This window comes from Micromesistius poutassou (genome assembly GCF_964030765.1).
Source record: "Micromesistius poutassou genome assembly, chromosome: 11".
Lineage (NCBI taxonomy): Eukaryota > Metazoa > Chordata > Actinopteri > Gadiformes > Gadidae > Micromesistius > Micromesistius poutassou.
Window position 1 is genome coordinate 14,170,515 of NC_140281.1, and position 20,405 is coordinate 14,190,919.

A 20,405-nucleotide genomic window follows, 5' to 3' on the forward strand; every position below is an offset into this window, starting at 1 on the left:
TTTATTGGGTTGCAGTAGAAAGTTTACAGGAGGTGTTTTTTTCTTCCAACAATCACTTCAGCCAGAAGATTTTTTTCATAGAAAGACACATTATTACTAAATTATTTCTCGATATAATATATTGCATGCTAACTTAACATTAGCATTAAGGCGCCTGTGAGCTGGCGGAGTAGGAGTGTTAAATACAAGTCTTTGGTACATTTAAAATCCCAGCGGGCTGTCCTATGTGGCCGGGATCTGGGGGAGGCCGAACTCATCCACCAGCACACCGTCCTGAAACAAGACAAGTCAATTATAAAGAATATGGCACAACAATAAGTGTCTCCCTATCCCTTTGTGACCTTAAAATTTGTGTCCACCCAGACACGAGTTGATCCTCTGAGTCAACAATCCCAACTGGTGATGTCATAAGTGGACATTAAAAATGGCTTATTCTGACAAATCATCAACATCACAATTGGTCCTAAAATGAACAGTAAATATGGAAGAGCTCCCTAGAGCCCACATCTCTCCTATTGTGACCTCACAAGTAGGAGGCTCCAACCAGATGTGTAATTGGCTGACCGTACCAACTGGTAGGCTGGAGTTCAAACCACCATGTATCTGGGGGAACTCTCCCATTTGTGACTTCATGAGTGAAAATGTAATAAAGGGCCCCTAATGGTAAATAAGTTGATAGCCCCATATTAGCAGTATGTAATGAGACTGGAGGACCAGTGGCTCCTTACCCGGCTGGTGGACTTGTCTCCAGGCAGACCTTCTGGGATGGAGGGGGCAGTGGAGGCATCGTCCAGGTAGGAGCTGTCCTCATCAAACATCATCTCATCTCCCAGCGCGTCCAGTTCTGTGGACCCAGACATAAACATCATCCATTTCTGTGGCACCAGACAGCATAGAAATGATCCAGTTCTGCGGGCCCAGATACCACACATAAACATCATCAGGTTCTGTGGACCTAGACACCACTCACACACAAACATCAGGTTCTGTGAACCCAGAAACCGCACACAGTCTGCAGCAGAAGCAGTACTTTTATTCCCCATAAAATGAAAAATACAGGAATCTGTCTGGGTTGAGTTGCAGACATTAAAACGGGAACAAGAGGTTCTGAATACATGGAGGAGGATAGCTACAGGCTGGTTTAATCAGCTGACCAGCTAAGGAATGCATGTAGTTCACAGCTCAATCACATGACCAGTGTCATGAATTACCAGCCAATCGGACCATGCTCTGTCCTGTGAATTCACTGCAATGCACTCAGGCCGGCGTTGTCAGGAGCCCCTTAGGAGAACAAACCACTACACCAAGTCCTTCATTCCCTCTGCCATCAGGGTATTACACCTGGACAGTGTTCATTCATAAATGACTGTTACATCCCTTTCAACTTGGTTATTTATATTATTTGTTAATGCTGCTCGTTGTACTGACCTATGAACGGTGATATGTTGCCTCTGACATATCACTATCACTCTACACTAAGTTGTTGGTATGGACTGGGTAAACAGCAAATAAATTGCCCTTCTTGAGATTAATAAAGTTGTCTGAATCTGAATCTGAATGCCATTTCACAAACGAGGGGAAATTCCAGCTGTTAATTAGCATCCAGACAGAAAGACACAGAATGAATTACATCATCACATTTTAAAGGGCCAAGTGTAATGCTGATAAGCCATTACAAAATATAGCCCATAGTGACATCATAAACGGTATTGTCCACCCAGTATGACAGAGCAGCTTACTCAGTGGCCTGTACCAACTGGTAGGCTGATCTACCCATTATACTTGACACATCTGGGCCGACTCGCCCACTGGTGATGTCACTAATGGGCAATATTTAAAATGGGCGCCTTTGAAGCCTTCCCGCCCGTTGATTGGTGGGTTCAGCTCACCTGCTTCCAGGTCGTCCTCATCGATGTCGGGCGTGCCGTAGCTGCGGCTCATGGCCTCCTGCACATCATTGGCGTCCTCCATCATGTCCTCCAGCTGGTCTTGGAGGTCCTGGGGGAGGGGGCGGGAAGGAAACACAGCTATTTCCATGCATGTTTACAAGAGAACAGGGGTTTTAGTCTTACCACGTTTAAGGAGAAGGGAACTTTAAATAATCAAAGATCAATACCTCAATCTTGTCAATCTTGATGTTCTTATAGGCCTTCTTCATCTCCTTGGCTCCAACCTTCATGGCGTCCACCTGGAGGGAAAATAATACACAAACACAAAGTCCATAAACCACTGAATGTACGATTATGTTGAGCAGGACTCTACAGCCATCCCTAGGATGACGTTTATTCTCAAGGTCTCCTCCTCCACCCTCTCTGCCCTTCAGACTGTAGCGGGGATGAAGGAGTGAACAGCTGGTGTGTATCTAGAGGGTCTTACGGTGGTCTTGGTGTCTTTGAGGGACTGGATAGTGTAGTTGGCCTGCTCCATGTTAAACGACTGCTGCATGAGCTGGTCTCTCTGACCCTCGTACCTGGAAGACCAAATCAAACACTCAGACTGGCGCATGCTGACAGATTACATTTATCGATTGGCCACTTTTCCTTAAGCAAACACTTAAAGCATGTGATCAAAAGTGCTGTGGGACAAGGTTCCAAAAACAACTGGACCGAGTGCTTGATAGCTCTTGGAAACACAAATACGTGTTTAACTAAAATTACATTTGAATGATAGACTTATTTGAAGTGTGATGTTTATTAGCCAATTCAAGCCACTTCAAGCTACTTCAACATCACAGCTGGAGATAAAATGGGCCCTTCAACTGTGACGCTGTGAGGACTTACATTCTCTTCTGCTTTAGGACTCTCATGGCCTTCTGTTTCACCATGTTCTAGCAGAGGGGAGAGACAGGCCGCTGTGTTAGGACACAACACCACTGCTATGTTCAAAAGTATTAACCAGTCAAGCCGTGATGAGCTACCTTTGAGGGCCCGTCCCTCATCTTCTTCATCTGGTCCTTGTACTTCACCAGCTCAGCATCTAGCCGGGCCACCTTCTTCTCGATGGACTCTGACCGAGAGTCGACCTGATCAGAGACAGAGCAATGCTTTAACACATGTCATCAGGTAGGGACCACGTAACAAATGACGTGACGTTAGAGTCATAATGGGTTACATCCCCTGGTATGAATGTTGGCCCTGAAACCTGTCCAACCAGTTCAACACAAGATCCAAGCAGGAAGATGGCAGTATTATTATAATAATAATAGTATTATTAGCTATTATTATCAAATGTAAGGATTTTATTTTAAACAATAATTGGTTTTTAATCTCACATGATGAAGCTTGTGAGGGAACGTATTCTCTCCCCCTCTCTGTCTAGTGTTGTTTTGGGAAAAGACTTGATGCTTGTAACAGCGCATTAGCACCAATACTACATTGATACAAAGCAGTCCACAAATGTCATTTTCTCAGTAAAAATACGTTTAAACTATGAATGATGATAACATAAACCAACCAAAAGCCTCCTTGTTTACTTTGCGATCAGCGAGCAGCGTTCAACAAGTTGTTAAGGTTGATACTCACATTGCCGATGCAGTCCGTCAGGTTGGGCGGGGGGGCTTTAGGCTTCCCGCTGCCAAATATACGGTTCATTATTGGGGAAAAATGTGAAAGAACAGCGAAAATAAACTAGTTATGAACGCTCACTGAACGACGAGAAAGTATACACCCGGAAGACAAGTTGTGTTTACGTCACTGCAGTAACTTGTCTCGACCGCGCATGCGTCCACTCCCTGCGGCCTGCGATATTTTGTTACGTAGGATAAGTCTGGGATTCTCGCCTCTGATTGGTTAAGCCCAGTTCAGACCAAAGATTCGCGACGCAACGACTTGCAACGAGACGGTTTTAGAACGTCGCAGGGGAAAGGTTGCAGCAGTGTGAACTGGTCGTCGCAAGGCGTTGCAAGGAGTCGCCAAAGATTGAACATGTCAAATCGCCAGGTCCAGTTTTAGAACGCAACGATGTGGCTATTTCTCTTCAGCCAATCAGGACACAGCACATAACAATTTAGGCTTATTAAATAGGCCTACAAGTTGTAGATCCTTAGAAGAAACAAGAGATTATGATTTGTTTGTTTAGTAATCATTTATTCGGCTCCGCCAACAAAAATAGTTCCGCAACTGAAGGGAGACTAGGCTGTTGCCAGGCAACACATATACAGTACATAAACATTCAGGCTATTTAACAGCTGATGTAACGTTAGCTAATAACGGATTGGTGATTATGTCTGTGAAAAGTCCCAGTGCTGTTATACTGTATATCAGCACTATGGAATGTCTCGTTGTCCAATCAAATTGCTCGGTTGGGACCGGTCGGAACTAACTGTTGTATAATTGTAGATAACGTTAGGTTTGAGCTGATTCATTGACATTATTTTAACGGGACCACCGTTACACGTTAGCCGTTGTTATGGTTACATGCTGCCAGTCCGACACGTTCCCATTCCAACAGTCCTGTGCACGTATGCAAATTAGCCATGTGCGCCAAACAGAAGAAGGGCCCTATCTTGCGCCCGGCGCAATTTACTTTCTACACCGACGCATGTGTCGTCGCTAGTTTGCACCCGGCGCACCCGGCGCAAAGCTGATTTTCCCCCGCAGCAACCAGGCACCACTACACTTGCATGTTAAATATTATGATGTCAAAGATTATGCATATGTGGCCTGTGGGATTAGGTCTTCTCTCTCTGTCTCGTGCTGATGTTCCCTGCTACACGTTCTCTTTCCCTGTACCGCTGACGTCACCTAATAGGGGTGGGACAGGTGGGCAGTTGCGATCAGGCAGGTATAAAGGCACCCGGGGTCCTCCTCATGCCGGTCAAGCCTGTGCGTGCGTTTCTTGAGTAAAATAGAGTGCCCCTGCTCTTGTCCTAGGGGTGGCGTTGTCAGCATTACGCAGTCGTAAACCCCCCCCGCCACATTTGGCGTTGTCGGCAGGATAACATTGTGTCGCTAGGTTAGTCTATTTAAGCAGCACCTGTGTACGTGTGTGTCTGGGAGTGTGCCAACGTGAGAACAGCAGCTGGCAGCAAGATGAACAAGGAAGAGAGGTCTACGATGGAGCTTCAGCAGCTGCGACGACGCTTGGAGCAGCTACAGGCTGAAAATGAGAGACTTTCGGGGTATGGCGAGTGAACAGTGCCAGGATTACCAGGAGAAGGACAACATCGTGTGAAATGCACGTGTGGAGAAGATACGTACGCCGCCGCCGTGGGGAGAGGATACGCACGCCGTCGCCATTATTTATATATATATATATATATATTTATATATATATATATTTTTTATTATTATTTTTTTTGGTCATGGTCCAGACAATGTTGTGGTTAAGGTAATTGACTGTCACGCGAGAGACTGGGGTTCGATTCCCAGTCTATATTTTTTGTTTTCTTTTTTATTATTATTATTTATATAATAAATTAATATTATTATTAATTAATATTATTTATATATATAATTAATATTATTAATATATATATATTAATATTTTCTGGTATTAATATGTCCAAATACTTGTTGATGAATAAGTTGATGACATTTTATAAAAACCGTTAGTTTTTGTGTGTCAAAAAGACCAAAACTCTTAAGTTTTAGTTCAAGCGTTCTCACGGCGACGTAGGTTAGCAGGCGTCTTAGTGGCGACGAACTTCTTCAGATGTCCGTGAGTAGACGTACATTTTGTCTGAATTTCCGTATGTACGTCGCCGTGACACCGCCGCCGGTGGACGGAACTTCCATGCAGTCGCCGTGGCGTCGCTGCTGGTCTCTCGTCTGCAGTCCCGATCAGTCCCATACAAAACTCCACACGTTCTGACGGCGGCGTAGGGTTAGACTGCTCCTTCGCCTCTTCCTGGTTATCCTTAGGTTTGGCACTGTTCACTCGCCATATTCGGGGAGAGGAGGAGCGAGCATTGATACTGGTACCCAGCCCGTCCAACGGGAGCGAGCACTCTTTATACCCCGAGAACGGCGTTGCTCAAAGTTTTCGGGCTCTGCATCTGCAGGCTCTCTGTCCGTCGAAGAGTGGATTGAAGAAGCGCAAGGTTGTATTCGGGCAACGCATATGACTGGCTTTGATAAGGCTTTGTTTTTGTTCGATCACTTAGAGGGCGAAGCCCGTAATGAGATCAAGTATCGTCCTGTATTTACACGTGAGAACCCTGATTTAATAATTGAAGTCTTAAAGGAAGTATATGGGTGTGCTAAATCGTATGTGTACTGGCAACAGCGTTTCTTTAACAGAAAGCAAAAGGACAATGAAAGTTTGTTTGAGTTCTCTCATGCTTTAATGGAAATGTTAGAGAAAGTAAAACAGTCAAATGAAGGTGCCGTCAGAAACCCTGATATTGTTCTGAGAGACCAGTTTTGCGAAAATGTCAGTGATCCCATGTTACGGCGGGAACTTAAGAGATTGGTACGGGGAGATAGTGTGTTGACTCTTTTAGATGTAAGGAAGGAAGCTATAAGGTGGGTGCAGGAAGGTCAGTCTCACCGAGACCGTAGTTACCGTGCCCCAGGTGCAAGCAGTGAAGCTCAGGTCGTGTCACAATGTGTTGCAGCCCCTCCGTCATTAGAATTTGTGGAACTAAAAGACTTGGTTCTTAAACAACAAGCGCAGCTGGACACGCTTGTAAGGCAGTTAGGACACCCTAATGGTAGATCGCAGGCCCCTCCACTACAACGGGATGGGCGATACAAACGCGCACCCAATGGTCAGTCCATTTGCATACGGTGTGATCAACCAGGGCACATAGCTCGCTACTGCCAGGTAGCTCCCTCCCACCACAATAATGCGTCAGCCTTGCGCTGGCCCCCTGGTGACCCCCCCTACACAAGGCCCCAATAGCCATAATAGCCGATCGGAAAACTAGCAACTCCCAGTGTGCAGAGCCATACACTGGGAGGGGATGTGTCTGGCTCAAGGCATCCTCAATCTTTGGAAAAGTTAGTCAAAACCTGCCCTGTATTGTCTGTGTCTATGGGAGATGTAACTGTTCCCTGCTTGATTGACACTGGGTCGATGGTGACTACCATCACCGAGAGTTTCTTCAGAAAACATTTTCATCATCTACAAACGAGGGACTGTAAATGGCTCGGGCTTAAGGCTGCTAATGGATTAGACATCCCCTATATTGGCTACATAGAGTTGGACGTACGGGTACTGGGGCAATGCATTCCGGGAAGGGGTATCTTAATTGTTAAAGACCCAGAGAATAGCACTCTTAAGGACCGCAAGCTCTTGACCCCAGGGATACTAGGAATGAATGTAATTGGGGAGTGTTATCAGATTATTTTTAGACAACATGGGCCACAGCTCTTCCTCTCCCCTCCAGTGCAGTCGGCGGCGCCAGCAGCCCGACGCGCACTGAGACACTGTGAACAGATCCAGGCCATTGAAAATGCACCGAAGCCGTTCAAAGTGAAAGTCCATGGGAAGTTGCCAGTCTGCCTCGAGGCAGGAACCCTAACCATGGTCCCAGTTACATGCCCCCAGCTCGAGTCTGCAGAGTTTTTGCTGGAGCCCTTGGGCTTTGATGGAGAGCAGTTGCCCGAAGGTCTACTGCTGTCCCCTACCTTGGTGCCGGCAAAAAGGGGATTCCTATATGCACCGGTAGTTAATGTCGGGAGCACAAAAGTGTGGCTGTCCCCACGGCGCCCCATTGGCACTGTACAAGTTGTGGCTGCGGCTGCGACAGAAACCGCTGCCTCCATATCAGTCAATCCATCATGGGAAGAGTGTCAGGCCTATGTTTCCACACAGGAGGTGGCTGAGTGCTCTAGTGGTCCCGAGCCCATGATGCCAGCCTTCCAGGGGTTGTCTCAGCAACAAGCTGCTGAGGCCAGGTCTCTTTTTGCCCAGTACAGCGACATCTTTTCCCGAGGGGATGGAGATCTAGGATGCACGTCTTTAATCAGCCGGTTCGGCAACCATACCGAAGAATCCCACCCTCTCAGTATGAAACCGTAAAGGCACACATTCAACAGCTCTTGGATAGCCAAGTCATCAGAGAAAGTAGCAGCCCCTACTCTTCTCCTATAGTCCTGGTGACCAAGAAGGATGGGAGTTTGCGCCTTTGCGTAGATTATCGCCAACTAAATGCAAAAACCCGCCGTGACGCTTACCCCCTTCCTCGTATAGAAGAGTCTCTAGATGCCCTCTCAGGAGCGAAATGGTTTTCTACCTTGGACCTTGCGAGTGGCTATAATCAGGTCCCAATGGTGGAACGGGATATACCGAAGACTGCCTTCTGTACGCCTTTTGGCCTGTTCGAGTTCAATAGAATGGCCTTTGGCCTGTGTAATGCACCCGGAACGTTCCAGCGCTTGATGGAACGCATGTTCGGGGATTGCAGATACCAGTCCGTCCTACTGTACCTGGATGATGTTATCGTCTTTTCCACCACCGTCCAACAGCACCTGGAGAGGCTAGGAGAAGTGTTTTCCCGCCTGCAAAAGCAGGGACTGAAAGTAAAAGTATCAAAATGCAGCTTCTTCCAGCATCAGGTCAGCTACTTGGGGCATGTAGTCTCCAGGGAAGGAGTTTCCACGGATCCTGCCAAAATAGAGGTAGTCAGTGAGTGGAGGCGCCCTGGACACCTAGCCGAGTTACGATCGTTTCTCGGCTTTGCTAGCTACTATAGGCGCTTTGTGGAAGGCTTTTCAAAGCTGGCAGCCCCACTCCACCATCTGGTGGGGAGACTCAATGGACCCCGCAAGAAGGGAAAGACACCCCCTGTTCCTCTGGCCTCGACCTGGGACGAAGAGTGTGAACATGCGTTCTTGTCCTTGAAGGAGCGACTCACCTCTGCTCCAGTTCTGGCATATGCCGACTTTTCAAAGCCCTTCATCTTGGAGGTGGATGCCAGCCACGGGGGTCTTGGTGCAATCCTCTCGCAAGAACACCAAGGGAAGGTACGACCTGTCGCATTTGCCAGTCGGGGACTCAGGGCGGCTGAAAGAAACATGGAAAACTACAGCTCCATGAAGCTTGAACTGCTTGCAGTAAAGTGGGCAGTAACGGAAAAGTTCCGTGAATATTTGCTGGGGAACCATTTCACGATCCTCACTGACAATAACCCACTGAGCCACCTGCACACAGCAAAGCTGGGAGCCACGGAGCAACAGTGGGCCTCTCAACTGGCGTCGTTCAATTTTACCCTCCGATACCGGCCGGGTAAGAACAATCAGAATGCCGATGCCCTCTCTCGGCAGTATTTGGAGCGCTTCACCTTTGGGACCGAGGTCCCTGCATTGGGCGCATTGACCAGTCTTGTTCCAATGCCTGCCATAGAGGGCCTGTGCAGGGAGGTGGTAGCCCTACCTGGGCGTACACCTCAAGACCTCAGCGTGCTCCAGGGAGCTGACCCGGTCATCAGGCCCTTGACGAAGTACTACCGAGAGGGGCGACGGCCAAGCGCAGCGGAACGCGAAGTGTTACCGCAGGGAAGCAGAGTTTTGCTTAGGCAATGGGACCATCTAATCAACGAGGAAGGAGTTCTGTACCGCCTAATCCACACACCAGGAGGTGGCCCTGAGACTCTCCAACTATTGCTGCCCCACTGCCTGCAAACAGAAGTCCTACGTAGTGTCCACGACGAGCAAGGACACCAAGGCACAGAGCGAACACTCCAGCTACTCCGAAGCCGATGTTTTTGGCCTGGTATGGATAAAAATGTTGAACAGTGGTGTCAGGGGTGCCAGCGATGCGTGCTGGGGAAGGCCGTTCAACCTAAAGTCCGTACGTATTGGAGCTCAATGCAAGCCACTCGACCAAATGAAATTCTGGCCCTTGACTTCACAACTCCATACCACCTGCAAGGGAACGCCCAGTGTGAGCGGTTCAACCGCACACTCCACGACTTGCTGCCCACACTACCCCAGGCAGAGAAGCGTCGGTGGCCACACCATCTGCCACAGCTCACCTTCTCCTATAACACTACCCCACACCAGACCACGGGTTATACACCATATTTTCTGATGTTTGGCTGTCATCCAAGATTGCCAGTTGATTTTTTGCTTGGCTCCAGGGAGGCTGCCCCAGATACCCATACCCTTGAAGAATGGGTTGAAAGGCACCAGGAAAGCGTCAAAATTACTAAGGAACACGTCAGGCAAAGATCAGAAGAACTGGCCCTCCGACGGAACCAGAACCATAATGATCAGGTGAATGACGCTGGCTTCCAAGAAGGAGATTTTATCTATTTGCGGAGCCATCCACCGGGGAGAAATAAAATCCAGGACCACTGGAATCCTGTAGCCTACAGAGTCGTGCGTGGCCCTTCTGGTACTGGAGCGGTATACACAGTAACCCCGGCAGCTGAGGGTGGACCTGTCCGACAGGTGCATTGTTCTGAGATGCGTGGCGTCCCCGCAGGAGTACAGCCCGGACAAAGTGGCATCCCTGGCTTCGCTCAGGAAGGTGAGATCCCCATCGACTCCCCTGCTCGGGACGACCCCCCTGCCGGGAATGACGATGAGACCCGAGATGCAGTCATCTGGTATGATGCGGAACATGAACCCCAAGAACCCCAACCTGCTCCCACCTGTCCCTCAGTGGCAGAAGAAATTGACATGGAAGATACGGTTGAGATGCCGGAGGAAACCACAGTGGTGGTGCGTCGCTCAGCGAGGCCTACAGCATGGCAGAATTCCAATCCGCACCGTCTACCCAAGACAATGAGTGTCATGGATGACAGTCCATCAGGCATAGAGGGTGAAGACTCCCGGACATGAGGCGTCATCGTCGGGCCGCTGATTCATTTGGAGGGGGTGGATTGTGGCCTGTGGGATTAGGTCTTCTCTCTCTGTCTCGTGCTGATGTTCCCTGCTACACGTTCTCTTTCCCCGTACCGCTGACGTCACCTAATAGGGGTGGGACGGGGGTGGGACGGTTGCGATCAGGCAGGTATAAAGGCACCCGGGGTCCTCATGTCGGTAGCAGCAGTGGCTAGAGGTGTGGGTCGCAGCGCAAGGTATGTCTTAACTACCTCATTGGGGAATTATGATAGTTACTTGGCCAGTGCACTACGGGGGATTTAATTGTATTTCCATTGGGCTAGTGGTCGTTGAGTGCTCGCCGACGGTGACACTGTCCGTGCGAGTGACGAGCCTGGGTCTGCGTTCAGCGATCCCGATGGGAGGAGGAACAAGGTATGTTTTGGCTGTGCTTTATTGAATAGGCGTTTTATTAATCCGGTTGTGGCGTGGTAAATAGTTAGCCTATGAACCGAATATGTATGGATCACGCAACTGGGTCTCTCGTTTCCTTTTTTGTTTATAGACGCTACCGGCAATCCGAATGTCGGCTGCTGTTCTCGTGATTGGGGTGAATGAGATACGTGCAGGTGCTGCTTTTAGGACGCGTTTTATATTTCTGTTCGTTTGGTTGTTTGCTTCATGTGTTTTTTTTTGTTTCTTTCTTTCCCCCTAGTCGGTGGACTTTGAGATTTGTGCTGGTAGACTAATTGTGACCACCGGCTAGCGGGGCCCCCTTTTTGTTAACTTACATTTTCTTTCTTCTGGTTTGTCGTCCCCTCCTGCCCCTAACAGCCTAGGTTTAGGTTGGGCCCATAGGCTAGACTCCCGGTGTTTCAGTTTGGTTTTGTTTTGTTGATCACCCCTGGTAGGGAATGTGTGAAGTGTGCCGTGTTCAATATTGCCTGTGTGAATTGTAGTGGATTGTAGTGTTGACTAAGCTTGGTGTGTCTCACGCGTGATATTGAAACTGAGGCCCGGCCGGTCAGGCTGCTTTTCATTCGCCCACCTACCAAGGCTTATCCCTTGTTTTGTTTTGTTTTGTTTGATGTACTAATGGGCGTCCTATTTTATTGACGACCTACAGCGACTAACTTTTAATTAAATGAGAATAAAGAATATATTTTTATACCTGTAAAGCTGACCCCACACTACCCAGCAAACATTTTCTCGACCTGCGTCGAAGCGAACAAGTCCAGTCGACGTCGAGTCACGACGTGACTTCATTTCGACATGAAAACATAATCATTAGAGGAATGGTGATTTCAAGGAAGACTTATTTTAGAGTGGTGTAACCGAATAAACACTCCCAGCAAACATTTATGCATTCAACAAGTCTAAAATACGCCGGGTCACAACGTGACTTTATTTCGACCATTTGCCGACATGAAAACATATATGCCGCTACGGAAATGGTGATTTCGAGGAAAGCTTGTTTGACAGTTGTGTAACTGAATAAACACTGTTTATATCGCTATTTAACTTAACAACGATGTAACTTTGTAACATTAGTGTGAACGGTAATGTTTACACATTAATAGTATTATTGAAAAGTTGTATTATTCCAAACGCAATATGCTATCATGTATATGGCCAATATAGGTGCTAAAATGTTTTATTCCAGCATTTACTCCATCCATTTAGGAACTATTTTTCCTTGCGCACCAACACGTAATCCCTCCAACGCATGCGCAGGTGATATCAGTTCGCCGTCAAGTTCGGCACTCAGCAGCATGCGGGAGTTGCAGGTGAGTTTCGAAAAGACACTGCAATTTAAAATACAACTGTATTTGTAGAGACATTACCCTTTTATTATTTGCATGCTAAACTGTTGAATTTGAGGCCACATGGTGTATTCTCATGGATAGCGGGTTTTCGTATTTGTAACGTTACATACGAACTGGGAGCGGGAAGCTAGCAGGCTAACGTTAGCTTAGCCCTGAAACAGGACGCTGCTACTTCCCAGCCTCGGAGTAGCAGCATCCCGTTTCAGGGCTAACGGTAGCTGTGTGTTCTTGAATAAAACACGGGTGGCAAAGCCCCCGTGCATTACTCCTGTGAACTGTTAGTCAATTTTAGGACCCATTCTTCTCATTATTCATAGCGAGAGGGGTGATAGCGTCCGATGTAGCTAAATGGACTTGATGTAGCCACCAGTTAGCTCTTGAGGCTGGGGCGCTGGATGGTGAGGCTGTCTTCGTCCACTGAGCCAAACACTTGGTGTATTTTGGCCAGTCAAACTTCTCACTCTCACCAAACCTTGTACTGGTGTTTTCTTTCCAGCTGCTGTGAAGAGATGGAATCCCAAGGCCACAGATGCAGAAATCGAAGCAGCCATGAGTTTACCTGAAACATTCACCTGCAAGGACTGGGGGGATGGGGGATTTTGGTCCCAATAAGTTTTCATTTTGTTGTTTAAAGAAGATGTAGGCCTACTTGGGTATAAATAAAATGTTTTGGATAGTGCACTTTATACCCTGAAATCTGTCTTTTGTTGAAGATTAATAGGACATGTATTAATGCTTGATTGATAGAGTATGCATAACTAAACAAAATATTATAGATGTAGCCAAATGTTGCTATCCTTTTGATGTGACCAAATGCTCTATAGGCTACATTTGGTTCTATCTATACATGTCGGCAAAGGGTCGAAATAAAGTCACGTTGCGACTCGACGTCTATTGGACTTGTTGACGGCACGGTTTGAGGTAATGTTGCCTGGAATTGGTCTAATGGTTGTAAATATGTTTACAACAGATTGAGAAATGTTTAATTATCTACATGCAGCACAAGAACTGCTTGTTATAGGTTTAGTGGGTAGCTATACTGAAAACCGTAAATTGGGGCATACTACAAGGTAACTGAAATGTAGCTTAATAGGCCTACTATTTTTTTTTCATAATTAAGTGGGTATGTAGTGTCTTAGCAAAGTAAAAGTAAATTTCACGTAGGTTGAAATGTCGTCTATACAACGTCGAAACGACGTGGATTGATGTCGTCTATGAGCCGTCGAAACGACATCGGTCGAAAGACCGACGTCAGAAAAACTTTCATATCAGCCCCTCAAATCGACGTCGTTTCGACCTCCATGACCAACGTCGATTAGACGTCTGATCGACGTCGAAATGTTTGCTGGGTACAAGATAAATGTCCCGATATCGGGGCCGATTTGCCCCTTACGAGAATCGGGGTGGCGTTCCCATGGCAGCCGAATCGGGACGAAAATCGGCCAAGATTATCCTGTCTGCCGTAGTGTTCTAAGATAGAATCTCATAAACTTAAGACCTCCCGATCTCAAAATCGGGGTTATCCAAAATGTTAGATATTTTCGGCATGTTGAGTGTGTAGTCAACATAATAGCGACGCACGCACACACAAACACACACGCAAAACACACACACACGCTGACCCGAAGGTGCTCCATAATGCCAAAGCGCATTCAATTCTCACTTTTCAATTTTCGTTTCCAAATATTTATTTAAAAACGAAAATATCTGTTTTAGTGCGTGTGTGTTAAATTAAATGTTTTTATATCTTAAACAAATTCCGTTGCAAATAGGAGGCGCGCAGCATCAATATCCTAACACAGACACATTTTGCAGATTGTAAATTGACATGATACATTGTAAACGTTCACAATCCTGCTCTATGCTCTGTGATATTTTGTTTATCATCATTTCTATTAACTTCTGCGAGGCGCATAAAGTGGTCATGTAGATCGGTCGTCTGCCCGTCTATTGCGCATATCACACATGAGCAGATCTTGCACACAACGTCAGTCGTGTCCCTTGGCTGTCTTATTTGTTGTATATTTGTTGATGTTGTTATTGTCATGCGTCTGGTTATTTGCGCATGATTAAACATGAGTCTTTATATGGCGATAAAACAAAGCTTTGTTGCGTTTTTTTTCCTTCTTTTTGAAGTGGGGATCGGGGGTGCGCCAACCCGGTTGGGACGAAAAGGGGGTGCGCAGGAAAAAAAGTTTGGGAACCGCTGCTCTAGATCTACCATCTCTTGTCTCTCGATCTCTTGTCTCGTGCTGGATGACGTAGCCTACACGGCCGAGAATCGGATAAGATTATCCTGTAGTGTGGGGTGTTCCGTCTTGTGTTCTAATCTTATGTCGGATCGGAGAGCAAAAATCGGCTGCGATTCTCGTTAAGTGTGGGGTGTACTCCGACTCAAAAATCGCATAAGATAAAAAAAATCGTGTAGTGTGGGGCAGCCTTAAGTCAAGCCTGTGCGTGCGTTTCTTGAGTAAAATAGAGTGCCCCTGCTCTTGTCCTAGGGGTAGCGTTGTCAGCATTACGCAGTCGTAACCCCCCCCCGCCACACATACGTGTGAAACTGCATAGAAATAGCGTGTGGATTGTGGAAACATTTTTTTTTCCATAGGGCTGCATGAATGAACATGAATGAAGCATAGGCGCCGATTTATGTTTTTGCCCGTGGGTGCTCAATTATTATTATTATTATTTTTTTTGGTGCTCAAATTAAATTAATGCCACCAAGGTAATGATTGTCTCAAACTGACTTTTATTGCATAGATAGTCACCAACCACAACTAAATACGACACAGTCTGAAGGCAGCAGTATTATGCACACTGGCCACAACGTAACACTTTTTTTTTCACAACGTAACACTAATTATGTCGCTTGCATGTATAATTAAAGGTAACCTATAGCAACACATAGCCTAAGCAAAAAACACAGTAGCCTATTAATTTACTCTCGGCCGCCACTGCTGCTGCTGCTGCTACCGCCGCCGCCGCTGCTGGGGGCATTGGTGGTGGTTGTAGACGCTTTTCTTACAACAAACTTGTCCATTTTTACCCGCCGATACGCAGCCAACCTTCACATTTTGCTGTGTGTGTGTGTGTACGTGAAGGCCTCTTGTTTAGCCGCAGCCAAATCCGATCATCCGATTGGTTACGTGACTACGCTAACGTGTAAACGCACAGAGCTGCAATGATTTTAATTGGATAATACGATTTAAGTAAATGCAGTTCATTTTAAAGATACAGTTTCACCACAAGTTTCAATCATTCACTCTTTTTATTTTATTTTATTTTATTTTTTTTGATCGACCATCCCGATTGGCCAGTGGGTGCTCAGCGTTGCCAGTGGGTGCTCGAGCCCCGGAGCACCCACGGGATCGGCGCCTATGGAATGAAGTATAGTAGGCTAAGCTATGCCATGCGTTAAAATAATAATAATAATAATAATAATAACAATAGGCCTACATTCGAGAAAGTATATTCCAGGCTTCCAAAACAAAATCTAGTTTTAGGGTAAATGATTGGTTAACAGCTGATACAGCGGTAAATTGTAGGCCTACTTTTAAATCAATGCATCTGCAAACACCGTACAGCAAACACATATGTTCTTGACAAAGACATCGTGTACAAGCCCATTACTTTTAGGATTGATGAGTATTTGATCGTGAGAAAACACAAGCTCCCAAAAAGGCAACGAAGTCAAAAAACTGAGGGGGTCTCTCATATATCTGAAGGTGTCTGCCATATTTGGCATTGTAATTTCATCTTAAACAACTTCCGTAAAGATGGAAAGAAATTGGCAGATTCGGAGTTTGCGGTTCAATAGATCATCAGTGAAACATCGTTGCGACACAAATGACACCTTTAGCTAAATGTAGTAACCTAGAGAACCAGCTACAACCTTGTTTTCATCCAAACGAGCCGTCTTTAGCGAACGGTGAATTGCATTGACTTCTATGAGCTGTCGGCTTTCAGCCGCGAGCTTAGGGACCGTCTGCAAAGTGCAAAACAGAAAACGACCACAATGGTCAAATTTCAATAGCGTCGCCATTGTTGACTCTAGAGCCCCAGAACTTGTTCCATATAGGAATGGCCTCTATATGGTCTTACTACAACCTTTAGTTTTGAAAAATATATATCCTCTTATTTTTGAGGAATTTCTATTTAGCAACAATTTCAATAGCGTCGCCATTGTTGACTCTAGAGCTCCAAAACTAATTACATATAGGCATGGCCTCTATATGGTCTTACTTCAACCTTTAGTTTTGAAAAATATATCTCTACCTATTTTTAAGGATTTTTCTATTCAGAAACAATTTCAATAGCGTCACCATTATTGACTCTAGAGCTCCAAAACTTGTTCCATATAGGTAGGGCCTCTATATGGTCTTACTACAACCTTTAGTTTTGAAAAATATATCTCCTCTTATTTTTGAGGAATTTTTATTTGGCAAAAATTTCAATATCCATTTTTTTGTTTGAAACAATTTCAATAGCGTCGCCATTGTTGACTCTAGAGCTACAAAACTTGCTCCATATAGGCATGGCCTCTATATGGTCTTACTACAACCTTTATTTTTGAAAAATTTATCTCTACCTATTTTTAAGGATTTTTTATTTGGCAAAATTTCAATAGCGTCGCCATTATTGACTCTAGAGCCCCAAAACTTGCTCGATATAATCATGGCCTCTATATGGTCTTACTACAACCTTTAATTTTGAAAAATATATCTCTTCTTATTTTTAAGGAATTTTTATTCAGCAACAATTTCAATAGCGTCGCCATTGTTGACTCTAGAGCTCCAGAACTTGTTCCATAGAGGCATGGCCTCTATATGGTCTTACTACAACCTTTAGTTTTGAAAAATATATCTCTGCTTCTCAAAAATAAGATGAGATATATTATATATTATTATTATTATTATATATTATATTATATTATATATTATATATTATATATATATAATTCCCGCCATGGCCATGTGATGACGCTGTTGGCCCGCTGTGACTGCGCGATGAATTCCACTCCATAATGTACGTTCACACCAAACGCCTCACTTGTCGCCTGGTCGCGGTGTCGCATGAGTTTGGTCATAGTTGTAGTGATTTGTACAAGTTTTATCACGCGAATTTAGTCACGCGTGTTTGAGGAAGTTGAGTTGTTGTAGGAGTGCACTCTATGGAAAGTCGTGCTTATTATGAATCGGTTTCATATTTGTCCAAAATCTAGCGGCCCCTGAGTCAGAGAGACGCACGGTTGTGACTCTAGAATAACCAAGTAAATGGTGCAGAAGGTAGATAGACTGAAATCAGTTGGGTGACAGCGTGGTCAACAAACAACTTACAAACTGTTTGATAATTGATCATAGATGTTTGTGGTGATTCAATCAATAATTCGGTTACTTTGCTATCAACAAAGAGCACATCATGGTCATCCTTATCCTTCATATATTAGTAGACATACAGATAAATCCAATAACCATGGAAGAGATTATTTTGAACTCGCTCACATGTAGTCAGCATCTTAGATTATCTGCTGTCCCGGTTTGGACTCTTAATGACAAAACAGTCATTATTTATTAGATGGCGTCAAACATGCCATTATTGCGATTATGTATCAACATGTTAGAGCTGGGGAAGTAGATTAATAAGCAGCTTCTTATGTTGTCGATTTGGATATCTGTGCTTTGTATTGACAGTTTAGGGACCATTCGGAATTTATGGACTGGACCACTAGAGGAAAATAAGGGGGGGGGGGGGGGGGGGGGGGGTTATGTCTTAATATTCTTTGTTGAGGGGTGGGTCACCCAACAATTTTTAGTCTGGGGGGGAGGGGGGTCCTCAATTTTTGTCATGAAACCAACATTTTAAAGTGCTTTAAAAAGTGTGTTTGGAGCATATTTTTCCATGTAGCTCTCAGTCTCGGCCCCCATCCCACCCCTATGATGAACCACACCTGACCCTTCCCCCTTAATCACTCACAGGCATGTTATCAACAACGAGCCAGGGCCCGGTTTCCCAAAACCTTCTTAAAGCCTTCTTAACACTACGTCATTCGTAACCTCTACTACTTAAAGAGCAACATGCAGGTTAAACACCATTACATAGAATAGTGTATATTAAGGATAACACAACTAGATGTGCAGGACTGAATAATTTTTTAACCATTCTAAAACGATATTTTGAGCTAAAATTGTGATATTATTATGAAAATAACTTCCGTCTCTATTAAACCGCCGACCGGAAATGACGTAGCGCGAGGGAGTCCAGTCAAGTCCAAGCGCGGTTAACATGGATGTTGAGGAAGAAACGCACGCCAACGAGCATACATTGGTGTTATGCAATAAATCTGCTTTAACAAACATACTTACGACCTTGTTCTTGATTAAACATCCATGAAGATTGTCTTAATTTAAGCCAGCAACGTTTTGTCTTTACGTACAACCTGAGATTTTAACGCAGAGACAAGGAAGCTCAAGCTGGTTAGCACTAGCTGCTAGCTATATTGACTACATGCATAGATAATGTCAATACCAAAGTTACAATAACAGTCTAACAATCATATCTCACTGTCTGAAAATCCAGTATACAATTTTGCCTGCTAGAAGGAAGGAGAGGGGGCCAGATTAGAAAGAAGGGTTTCTCCAAACGGCTGATTAGTGTTTTATTGGCTAGGTGCCTTTGTGGACATTGTGAGGCTATGGCATTGGCAGTGGACAGCATGTGTTGTCAAAGGTGGATGCTTACTGAGCCCTAGTGCAGGATTTAGTCCCAGCCACGGACATTACTTGCCTGACGCTCCATCCCAGGTTTGATGCTTGCTGCCTCAACCCATTTTCGCTGCAGGTTGCATACCTCAACTTCAGGCAGGAGCATGGCGCTATCCACGCCAGCAGAGCAGAGTATGTTTACACAAGACTAATTTACAATACAATTATACTACCTTATTATTATCCACCTTACACCAATACTTGTCAGTTCTCTACACAATTAACAAACTGTCAAAAGATTAGCATTTGATGCTCACAGTTAAGTGGATATTTAATTAAATGTACACATACACTTAATTATTGAATAGAATGGAAACTGTTACATCAAATACTTTTATCCCCTCATTCTAGGCAATTCCGATATACAGCCTAGACAGGTGGTCCGATGGGCACATGGGTTTCTGGGCAGGGAGATCAGGAAGGCGATAACCGCTTGTATTGTGGCTGCAATCAGGAGAGTTTCCAGAAGAAGGGGGAACATACAGAGGTTTCAAATGGCCGGCATATGGGGGATGATCAATAAATAAACATACATCTTTAACAAAATGAACACACTAAATGCCTTGGTGTAAACAATGTATTTATTGTTTGAAACGTGAATGACGTTGAAGATAGTGGCCGACTGCCTCATCCTTGGCGATCTTGTGGTGTGTGGATAGGGGGGCAGGTGCAGCTGAGGACAGGATGTTGCTGTCTTCTTGGAGGGACTGTGGTGACCTCATGTATGCCTCTCTTAGTGAGACCATCAGGGCCGATGCATATTCTAGATGAGGGAAAGAAATATTGAGATCACATTTAATGGAATAGTTAATTAATTGACTGAGTCAGGTAAAATGACTCAGTCAATTAACTAGACTAGACTAGTGACTAGACTTAAAAAAATATCTTTAGAAACTGAAGTTCTCACCATATGATGGTTTCTCTTTTATGGGTCGGACAACCCAGCCACCCTTGCGAAACCTGGGATAACGGACTGCGTAGCGTGCCTCTCCACTGTTTGTCCGGGATACGTCTCTGTCTCCATTCTCATTGAAATGGAGGACTGCTAAGAGAAGTCTATAGGAAAAAGGTACACTTCAGTATTAGGCACCACAACTAAAACAAAA

General features: G+C 45.2%; 1 protein-coding gene across 1 annotated transcript; it reads right to left on the minus strand.

Annotated features, from left to right (window-relative positions):
• Positions 1-8: 8 nt before the first annotated feature.
• On the minus strand, positions 9-3,688 carry chmp5b (charged multivesicular body protein 5b). The gene is made up of 8 exons (XM_084475075.1): positions 3,522-3,688; positions 2,918-3,022; positions 2,781-2,827; positions 2,377-2,470; positions 2,117-2,188; positions 1,890-1,998; positions 729-844; positions 9-273 (listed from the first exon to the last, which is right to left on the minus strand). The coding sequence occupies exons 1-8, from the start codon at positions 3,588-3,590 to the stop codon at positions 223-225; spliced, it is 663 nt and encodes a 220-aa protein (XP_084331201.1). The 5' UTR covers positions 3,591-3,688; the 3' UTR covers positions 9-222.
• Positions 3,689-20,405: the final 16,717 nt, after the last annotated feature.

Bases quoted from the DNA above. Each gene is read 5' to 3' on its own strand.
- chmp5b (XM_084475075.1), bottom strand. From the start codon at position 3,590: ATGAACCGTATATTTGGCAGCGGGAAGCCTAAAGCCCCCCCGCCCAAC. The intron at 2,471-2,780 runs GTAAGTCCTCAC...TTGGTCTTCCAG, and splicing joins GTCCTAAAGCAGAAGAGAAT to GTACGAGGGTCAGAGAGACC. The intron at 845-1,889 runs GTGAGCTGAACC...CTGGGTCCACAG, and splicing joins TGAGGACGACCTGGAAGCAG to AACTGGACGCGCTGGGAGAT.